Source organism: Erinaceus europaeus, chromosome 17 (assembly GCF_950295315.1).
Source record: "Erinaceus europaeus chromosome 17, mEriEur2.1, whole genome shotgun sequence".
Classification (NCBI taxonomy): Eukaryota; Metazoa; Chordata; class Mammalia; order Eulipotyphla; family Erinaceidae; genus Erinaceus; species Erinaceus europaeus.
In genome coordinates this window covers 1,341,988-1,352,320 of record NC_080178.1, presented here as the reverse complement: position 1 = coordinate 1,352,320, position 10,333 = coordinate 1,341,988, and the positions used below count along the sequence as shown (strand labels likewise).

The 10,333-nt window shown below is 57.8% G+C and overlaps 1 protein-coding gene across 1 annotated transcript; it reads right to left on the bottom strand.

The window, feature by feature from the left end:
* Positions 1–2,444: 2,444 nt before the first annotated feature.
* Positions 2,445–3,412, bottom strand: ASCL2 (achaete-scute family bHLH transcription factor 2). Its single transcript, XM_060177354.1, has 2 exons — positions 3,358–3,412; positions 2,445–3,197 (listed from the first exon to the last, which is right to left on the bottom strand). The coding sequence occupies exons 1-2, from the start codon at positions 3,410–3,412 to the stop codon at positions 2,455–2,457; spliced, it is 798 nt and encodes a 265-aa protein (XP_060033337.1). The 3' UTR covers positions 2,445–2,454.
* Between the last annotated feature and the right edge of the window lie 6,921 nt (positions 3,413–10,333).

Here is a 10,333-nt window from a genome sequence, read left to right as displayed (position 1 = left end):
CCTCGGGCAGGGGGCAGTCTGCAGCCTGACCCCCACCCCAGACCACTGCTTGTCTGAACCTTGTTGCTGGGACTTCAATCCAGGTGACTTTTTCAGATAGAGATAGACAGAGACAGAGAGACCCCATAGCCCCAAAGCTTCCTCCTGGGCAGGGAGTTGGCACAGGGCACACTAAGTGGGCGCCCCTCCAGGCCCCCCTGAGCTGGGAGACCAGCGGGATGGTGGCTGTGATCCTCCCTTGCCTCAGAGAGCAAGCCTTGCAGGTGTGAGGCCCCGGGCTCAACCCCCAGCAAGGCCCACGCCAGAGGGCTGCTCTGGCCTCCTCTCCCTTTCCTCTCCCTCCCTTCCTCTCTCCCTCTCCCTCTCTCTCTGAATAGGTGTCTTATTTATTATTTTTAATTATTTACTGGATAGAGATAGAGAAATTCAGGGGGGGAGGGAGAGAGACAGAGAAACACCTGCAGCCCTGCTTCACCACTTGTGAAGCTTCTCCCCTGCGGGTGGGGAGTGGGGGCTTGAACCCAGGTCCTAGCGTGCTGTAATGTGTGCGCTCAACCAGGTGCGCCACCGTCCGGCCCTGAATAGGCCTTTTAAGCAGAGACATCTTGCAGCTCTGAGCTGGCTGTGCGGCTATGCTGGGGGCTGCTGGGCGTGGGGACCTTGCTGTCCCGAGGCCAGGGCTGGGGACACTGGGCTCAGCTGTCTCCTCTGGGAGGCGGATCCTTCGTTTGCCACAGCACCCCAGGGCCCAGCACCCTCGGGGCAGACAGCACCAAGAGAGCTTCCCAGCTGTCACAGATGTGCCTTGGGGACTGTCACTCTCCACAGGGAGGGGTCCCAGACACGGGGAGGGTCCCCCTGGCCGGCAGGCTCCCCTGGTCCAGGTGAGGTGTGTGGGGTCTGATGGGCCTGCAGCCGTGGGTCACAGCCCCCCACTCCAGGTGAGGTGTGTGGGGGTCCTATTTGCCTGCAGCCATGGGTCACAGTCCCCCACTCCCCCGCCTCAGTGGGTGAGCATGTTGCCAGGAGCCAGTGCCCTCTGCCCAGCCCTGCCCCACCTGCTTGCTCCCAACGGCCCTGACCACTCCCTCATGAAACTGGGTGCCCAGCACCCCAACTGGGGGATCCCAGCCCTGCCCTGGGCTCACAATAAAAGAAAGCTTTGGGCCTGACTTCAAAGGCGGGTCAGAGGTGTGGCAGGTAATCCTTCGGGGGCGGGGGGGGGGGCTGTGGAGGGGGTCAGGGCTTGAGAGGCCAGGAGGGCTGTGGAGGGGGTCAGGGCCTGGGGGTCTGAGGGGGTTGTGGAGGGGGTCAGGGCCTGGGGGGCTGTGGAGGGGGGTCAGGGCCTGGGGGGCCAGGGGGCTGTGGAGGGCATCAAGGCCTGGGGGCCATGGTGGCTGTGGAGGGGGTCAGGGCCTGGGGGGCTGTGGAGGGGAGTCAGGGCCTGGGGGGCCAGGGGGCTGTGGAGGGCATCAAGGCCTGGGGGGCCATGGTAGCTGTGGAGGGGGTCAGGGCCTGGGAGGCTGGGGGGGCTTGGAGGGGGTCAGGGCCTGGGGGTTGGGGGGCTGTGGAGGGGATCAGGCCTGGGGGGCTGGGGGGCTGTGGGGGTCGTTCAGGGCCTGGGGTGCCTGGGGCTCAGGGCTGGGGGCGGTCTGGAGTGGGATTGGTCCTGGCCTCAGCCTTCCTCTTCCTCGGGGGTACCCAGGCAGGGGCAGGTCCCGACCTCACAGGCGATGGTGGGGGTAGAGGACCCCACAGGGCTGGAATTCAACACTGATTTATTTAGACCCCTGCCCCACCTCTGCCGTGGGGACCCCCCTCCCCACTGCCTTGTCCAGCCCAGGCAGGGCGAGTTCAGAGGGTGGTCACCTGCCAAATCAGATGCTTGGTCTGAAAACACCTTTTCCCCTGTTCCAGAAAGTCAACTCGAACCCATCTCCGTGACCCCCCAGTGCCCGAGCCCCAGGCCAGGCCAGGCCAGGCCAGGCCGGTGTCCGAAGGGGCTCGGGGCTGCTGGTGGCTTTGCCCCAGGTGGGTGGCACTGAGCTCGGGTGTCTCCCTGGTGACTGAGTGGGCAGGTGCTCCTCTGGGGTGCACTTGGGAGCTCGGCCCTGGGTGCCTTCCAGGTCCGGGCGGGCGGGTGACTCAGGCTGGGCTCACAGGCTGCACGATTTGCAAGACAAAGTGCCCACCTCGGGCCTTGGCACCCGCTGGCACGCCACCCAGCCCGCTGGGAGGGTTTGCGGACAGACGCTGGGTCCTGCAGGGCTGCGGAGGAGGGAGGAGAGCCTCGCCACCCTGCGGACACTGCAGGGACGGCTGCCTCCGCCTCTGGCCCCGGATGTCCCCGGTGTCCTCTGACGTCCCTGCTGCTGTCCATGGCGCCGTCTGGTGTCCGCTCCGCTGTGCCCTCCGCCGTGCCCCGCCGTCACTGTCACTCCGCGTGCCCGGCCCTCAGCAGCCGTCCAGCCAGCACAGCCCCAGCAGTTCTCCCTCGGCCGGGCTCAGCTCGCAGGCGCCCTCCGAGGAGGACGAGGAGCACGGGGAGGCGGAGGCGGGCGCGGCGGGCGCGGCGGGGGCGGCGGCGGGTCCCCGGGGTGCCAGCAGCCCCCCCAGCGCGCGCAGCCCGTCCTGCTCGGCCAGCAGCGCCTGCAGCGCCCGGATGTAGCGCGCGGCCGCCCGCAGGGTCTCCACCTTGCTCAGCCGGCGCGGGGCGCCGGGGGCGGCGGGGGGCGCGGGGGGCGCGGCGGGCGCGGGGGGCGCGGCGGGCACGCGCTGGCGCAGCGCCTGGAAGCCCAGGTTCACCTGCCGCACGCGGTTGCGCTCACGCTCGTTCCTGCGCGCCACGGCCGCCGCGCCCCCCGCGCCCCCTTCGCCGGGACCCCGCCGCCGCCGGCTGCAGCGCAGGGGCGCGGGGGGCGCGGGGGGCGCGGGGGGCCCCGGGGGAGCCGCGGGGGGCGAGAGCCCAGGCAGCACGCCGCGCTCCATCGCAGTCTCATCCACGCGCCCCCGGGGGGCTCCGCTGCGGGTGCTGGTGGCGCCGGGATGGAGGTGCCCGGGGGACAGGTGCCCGGGTGCTGGTGGCGCCGGGATGGAGGTGCCCGGGGGACAGGTGCCCGGGTGCTGGTGGCGCCGGGATGGAGGTGCCCGGAGGCAGGTGCCCGGGTGTCTGGGGCGCTCGTGCGGCGCGTGCTGTCCTGGCGCTGACAGTGCGACTTTAAAGCCACAGTTCGCCCTCCCCCACCCCTCCCCGTGCCCCCGCCCGCCACGCCCTCCGGTCGCGCCCTCTCCCTCCCCCCCAGTGCCAGACGCACCGCCAGCCGGGCGCCCCGCCCCGCCCCACCACGTGCTGAGCACCAGCCCTGGGAAGGCGCCCCCGAATCAGCCAGTCGCCCCCAGACTCAAGTCGCATGTGCGCAGTTCCCTTGTCCCACCCACCCTGAGACCCTAAACCCCCGCTCCCCAGGCTAGGAGCCCAGGTGCCCCGCACCCAGCCGGTGGCGGGTGGAGCTCGACCCTGGGACCCTCCCACCACGCTCACTCCCAGGGGGCGGCTCCCAGGTCCCCTGCATTGCGCCCCCCTCCCCACGGAGCTCAGGCATCTGCAGCCACCTGTGGCCCCCTAGACCCAGGGCTTCCAGGGGTGCTCCCCACGGGAATGGGGGTGCAGGGGGGGGTGCGGGGCACTCAGGGTCCTCAGGCTCCTTCCCCGCACCCTACACACCTGCGGCCCCCAGGTTCTCTCCCTGCCCCAGCCCCCCACCCCCGCACCAGCTGGGGAACCTGGAAACTGTGAGCCGGGCCATTGGAGAGCAGGGAGGGGTCAGCCTTTCCCTGAGCTGCTGGGCTGGGGGTCCCCAGGGCCACGCCTCCGGTCTGGAGCTGCCTCTCCCTGAGGGCAGCAAAGACTTTCTCCCTGTGCCATGAAGGGGTGACAAGGGTTCGAGCTGGAACCTGCAGACAGCCAGGTTCCTGGGGCTCCCACCTGCCCCCGGGGGGGGGGGGGGGGACAGTCCATGGTGCCAGCCTCAAGGCAGCTCCTGCTCACAGGTGGGCTTGGGGGTGACGGGACAAGTAGGCGGCAGGTGGGCAGGTGGGCAGAGGAGCCCAGTTGGGGTGGGCAGGTGTTTGATCTCCATTTCACTTAAGTGTTCTCGGGTAGTCAGTGAGTCAAATCTTTTTTTTTTTTTAATATTTATTTCCTTTTGTTGCCCTTGCTTTTTACAATTTATTCATTCCTCTTTGTTGTCCTTGTTTTATTGTTGTTATTGTCGTCGTTGTTGGACAGGACAGAGAGAAATGGAGAGAGGAGGGGAAGACAGAGAGGGAGAGAAAGACAGACACCTGCAGACCTGCTTCACTGCCTGTGAAGTGACTCCCCTGCAGGTGGGGAGCCGGGGGCTCGAACCGGGATCCTTAAGCCGGTCCTTGTGCTTTGCGCCATGTGCGCTTAACCCGCTGCGCTACCGCCTGACTCCCCGCCCTTGTTGTTTTATTGTTGTTGTAGTTATTATTGTTGATATTGATGTCGCCACTCTTGGATAGAACAGATAAAAGGAGAAAGGAGGGGTCCTGGGAAATTGTGCAGATGCATTCACATCTGCCATGTTTTCCCCTCAGGCTACTAGTTCCCGTGAGAGCTGGGACATTCTCGGAGTGCCTGTTCCGCCATGTTATGCCCTCAGGACATTGTTTATATCCCCGCGATATCTGGAGTGCTTTGGTCACTCCTCCCCCTCCCATTCTCACGAGAGTTATCATCCTACCCTGGAGTGCTCTGGTTACTCCTCCCCCTTCCCATTCTCGTGAAGCTACTCCTATAAAAGCCCTTCGCTTTCCGCACCTCGTTCTCTTGCCAGCGCTTCACTCTGGTGTTCAGACGCAGGAAAGGTTACTGCGTGAGGCGGCCATTTTCGCTACCTCCACATGGCCCAACCTGCTTCTCTAGCACCCAACTCTGAGGTGCCAGCGCAAATAAAGATTTGTGTTTCCTCTTCACTCCGGACCCCCTCTCTCTTCTCCACGGCCGGTGCACAACAACATCTGGCTCAACAACATATTGCGCTCAACGAGTCCCGCACTCACGCACAGCCTGAGGTCCAGAAAAGCCGCCCAGACACAGGTAAGTGGCATCTGCCCACCTCTGTGGCCCTGCATTTCCCTCCACCATGGAAATTTTTTCGTTTTATGAGGAGGTGTCCCAGTTATTATCTCCTTCTGCCCTGGGACAGATTTGCGCTCTCACAGTTTAATTTTCGCTACCCCTTGGATTTTTATAACTGTGGTCTCCACTTACAAGATATGTACAACGTGGTCTGGCATGAGGATAAGTGACCTTGAGGCTGAGATACGAGAGTTAAAGCACATGTGCTTAAGACTCAGATGTCCTCAGCGATCAGCAGATAGACCCAGAACTTCCGTTCCCACAGACACGTACACATGTTTGGAAGCTCCTCCAGACACGTGCTCAGTTCCTTCTGCGGCTTCCATGACCCCTTCACCCTCTGTCCCTGCAGACACATGTTTGGCTCCTTCTGTAGACACGTGTTCGGTTCCTTCTGTGGCAGACACGTGTTCGGTTCCTTCTGCTTCTCTGACCCCACCCCCTGCTGATACGTCATCATTAAGAGACCTAGTGACTGAGGTACGGGAGTTAAAGGCAGCATTTAAGGACTTTAAACCATGTGCAGTCCACCCTGAGAGCTCCGTCCCTGTAGATATGCGTGCAGTTTCCCCTGCGGCTACTACAGCAGTTTCTACGGCACCTTCCACTTCTGTAGCTCCCTCTCCCGCGCCATCGAACCAAATCCACACCTTCCCGGTAAATGTGGCCCCTAATAGACAAAACCCTCAGGTGTGGGTTTCACATGCATTTTCCCTAAAAATTACTCTAAACCTGTCTGGGTTCCTACCCGCCATGTCCGACAATACCCGCAGGATGGCGCTGTTATCCCTAAAGAACAAGAAATACTACAAGAGGACTAGATAAAGGATACATCCCAGGATCCATAATATGACATGGCAGAACCTACAAAAGTTGGCTCACAGAGCCCTCTCTCCTACCCCTTCCCTGAATGTCTTATGTTATGACTGGCCAGTTGTGTTTTGTGAGTGAGTGTGTTGAATGACCAAAAATTTTTGTATGACCCATCTGCTCAGAGTACTCTAAATGTTAAAACCATTGTCACTAACATGCGTTAACTCTCTAAGTAACCTGAGTCTGTTTATAGTCCAAAGTCAATTATAGTAAACCTCTAACTTGTTACAGTTTTATTTTTTTTCACAAGTAAGTGATTACAGCTATCAAGCCTTCATATGAGGAATCATCTGTTCATATGGTAAGGTATTAAACTGTAAGAAGTTCCTCCATATCCAACCTATGTGAATTAACAACATTCACATATTCTTGTACACTTAACTGGTGTATCTTGTCTTGCCACCATAGGCCTGCCTTTGTCAGCCAACAATTTTAAGATGTTTCCCTTTATAATATCACCCATGCCACGGACATCCTTTACTACCCCCAAAGACAAATAAATGGCTGTTCCCCTGGACATCACATCCACTGACTGCTTCCCTTAGACTTGAGATATGATCCCACCTCTTCATACCAATGGATACATTCCCCCTTCCTTACCTGTCTACCCTTAGTTGTGGGACCCTAGCTTGTTTTACTTCTTCTGCTCACAATAGGTCCTATAATTCTTTTTTTTCAACATTTTAATTTATTTATTAATGAGAAAGAGAGGAGGAGAGAGAAATAACCAGATATCTTTCTGGTACATGTGCTGCCGGGGATCGATCTTGGGACCTCATGCTTGAGAGTCTAATGCCTTATCCACTGCGACACCTCCCAGACCACGGTCCTATAATTCTTAACAAGCTCATGGCCTTTTGCGGCAACAGATTGATGCCATAAAGATGTAACCTATACAAACTCACTATCATAGGCTGGAATTGGCAGAATATTGAGTTCCTGTGGAGGATTTGCCCCCCTCCATCAGAACGTCCACCATGTAGAGGGCTGGCTAGCCAATGATGGGTAAGAGGAAACTAGCACTATCCAGTTAACCTAAGACAGGGCACCTGGTACTACTGGGCAAAAATGACCAGGTGTTCCAATGATGGGTAAGACGGAAGGCTGATCCCCAACCTAAGACAGGCACAGTCCACCCTGCCACAAAACAAAGTCCGCCAAACATCAAAACATGATATAAGGCAGGGGGACATATGGGGAGCCACATGTGCCCTCAAGGTTGCTATTGGCATGGCCATAGAGTTTATGTTAAAAGATAGCTCCTGGGAATCGGGCAGTGGCGCAGCAGGTTTAGCGCAGGTGGCGCTAAGTGCAAGAACTGGCTTGAGGATCCCAGTTTGAGCCCCCGGCTCCCCACCTGCAGGGGAGTCGCTTCACAGGCGGTGAAGCAGGTCTGCAGGTGTGTTTCTCTCCCCCGTCTTCCCCTCCTCTCTCCATTTCTCTGTTCTATCCAACGACCACAATATCAGTAATAACAACAATATAATTACATACAATAAAACAACTAGGGCAACAAAGGCAAGATACAAAAAAAAGGGGGGGATAAGATAGTTCCCGCTTCCCTACACCTTAGAGTCTTTGTTAAAAGATAAGTTCTTTTTCCCCATGAATCACCCAGGACCTTCCAGATAACGGCTGACTACCATGACAAATAATATAAAATATAATCATAAATGAATAGGAAAGATACATCCCCCAATACTCAGTTGGTCAAGGCACCAAACCTCTTTTTCTATAAAGCATTCAAATCAGATGCCCTGCTAACCACAAGAAGCAGATTGTTTGTGTTTCTTCCACAGGAATCCCAGAAAAAAAATCTGTACCACTGCACACCCTGACATAACCCACTAGATGGCACGACTACAGTGGCACACACCCCCGAAACCCTAGATGTCACCTGACGTGATCTGAAGAACCTGATTCACAGACTCCAAGAACAGAACCTTTTTGCTGCCTGTCTGCCTTTCCTGCTTTTGCTTTGACCTGTCACGTTTTGGCGGTTCCAGCTCACAATCTACAGAAAAGCAGAATTCCAGAGGCTGACCTTCCTCATGCAGCATTTCATCCCCTGCCATTTCTCCCCCTAGTCGCCTACTTTGGACTGAGACCTTTATCGGACTTGCTGGTATACCCTTTGGACACTTTAGACAATTTTACAGCAGCTTTCTTCCCTTCACGTTGCTGGTTTTTCATAGACTGACCCTGAGTAGTTCACAGACTTTACACACTGTTGCCCTGGACATTAGATAAAAGGATAGGGGGAGATGCTGGGAAATTGTGCAGATGCATTCACATCTGCCATGTTTTCCCCTCAGGCTACTAGTTCCCGTGAGAGTTGGGACATTCTTGGAGTGCCTGTTCTGCCATATTATGCCCTCAGGACATTGTCTATATCCCCACGATATTTGGAGTGCTTTGGTCACTCCTCCCCCCTCCCATTCTCACGAGAGTTATCATACTATCCTGGAGTGCTATGGTTAGTCCTCCCCCCTCCCATTCTCATGAGAGTTATCATCCTATCCTGGAGTGCTTTGGTTACTCCTCCCCCTCCCATTCTCACCAGAGTTATCATCCTACCCTGGAGTGCTTTGGTTACTCCTCCCCCTTCCCATTCTCGTGAAAGCTGCTCCTATAAAAGCCCTTCATTTTCCGCACCTCGCTCTCTTACCGGCGCTCCACTCCGGTGTTCAGACGCAGGAAAGGTTACTGCATGAGGCGGCCATTTTCACTACCTCCACGTGGCCCAATCTGCTTCTCTAGCACCCAACTCTGAGGTGCCAGCGCGAATAAAGATTTGTGTTTCCTCTTCACTCCGGACCCCCTCTCTCTTCTCCGGGGCCCGTGCACAACATCTGGCTCAACAACAGAGGGGAAGACAGAGGGGGAGAGAAAGACAGACACCCGCAGACCTGCTTCACCGCCTGTGAAGCGACTCCCCTGCAGGTGGGGAGCTGGGGGCTCCAACCGGGATCCTTACGCTGGTCCTTGTGATTTGCGCCATGTGCGCTTAACCCACTGCGCTACCGCCACCTCCCAGTGAGTCAAATCTTTAGCTTTTCTTGGACTTGAATATAAAAACAGAGTTCCTGCTTTTCCCAGGACCCGGCCAGGACCTGTGACACTCAGTCCCCAGCATTTTGTGTGTGTGTGTGTGTGTGTGTGGTGGTGGTAGGGGTAGTGGATGGTTTTGTTGTCCATGGGAGCTGGGGATGGGGCTCTGACACAGGCCTGCCCTCCTCCCTCCAGCCCCAGAAAGCTTGGTTAGGGGGAGGGCGGTCACCACGGTGTGGTGCACAGTGTGGCCTCCCCTGTCACTCCCCAGCACACGCCGGCTCTCTCACCCCAAGAGGCTGGTGACCAGAGGACGTGGGGCCACTGCCCGTGTAGCTGACAGCCCGCTGTCTGGCGTCTTGGTGAGAGTGGGAGCAGCCCCACACCTGGGAGGCTGTGGCTGGAAATGTCCGGTCAGCCAGGGGTGGAGGCAGGCTCCTCGCTCTTCAGACATGGTCTTTGGAGGAGGCTACATCTAAAAAAAAAAAACAAAACTCAGTGCACAAGGACCCAGGTTCAAGTCCCTGGTCCCCACCTGCAGTGGCAAAGCTTTTCGAGTAGTGAAGCAGGGCTACAGGTGTCTCCCTCTCTATCTCCCCCTTCCCTCTCAATTTCTCTCTGTCTCTATCCAATAATAAATAAATAAAAATTAAAAAATCTATTTATTTATTATTTGTTGTTTGGTAGACAGCCAGAAACTGAGAGGAGAGAGGGAGAGAGACAGAGATGCCCGCAGCCCTGCTTCACTCATGAAGCTTCTCCCCTGCAGGTGGGGACTGGGGGCTTGAACCCACATCCTTGGGTATTGTAGTGTGAGCACTTAACCGGGCCACTATGTCTTTATTGCACATTAACAAGATTCTTCACTGGAGCTGGTGGGGGCTCTCCTGTAGAGTTCAGCACTTTCACAGGAACAAGGATGAGGGTTCGAGTCTTGGGCCTGGGCCAGCCGCCCCGGTGCTGGGGCTGGTGCTGGGGCAGCTTCTCCGCTCACTTCTTCTTGATCCCTCTGAGACTGAAAGGGAAGGGAGGGGGGCCTGCAGACACCAAGCCCCAGGGAAAACCAGGGTGGGGGGCCAGGGGGGCTGGTTTATTTACTGTGAGACAGAGAACGAGTGGGGGGGGGGAGCCAGGGCCCCATTCAGCGCCTGTGCCAGGGGCTGAACTCACAGCCTGGGGGCCAGGTGCTGGAGCTGCTGCCCTGCCCAGCCCTGGAAGCCCTTTCTGGTGTTCCTGTGGTAAAAC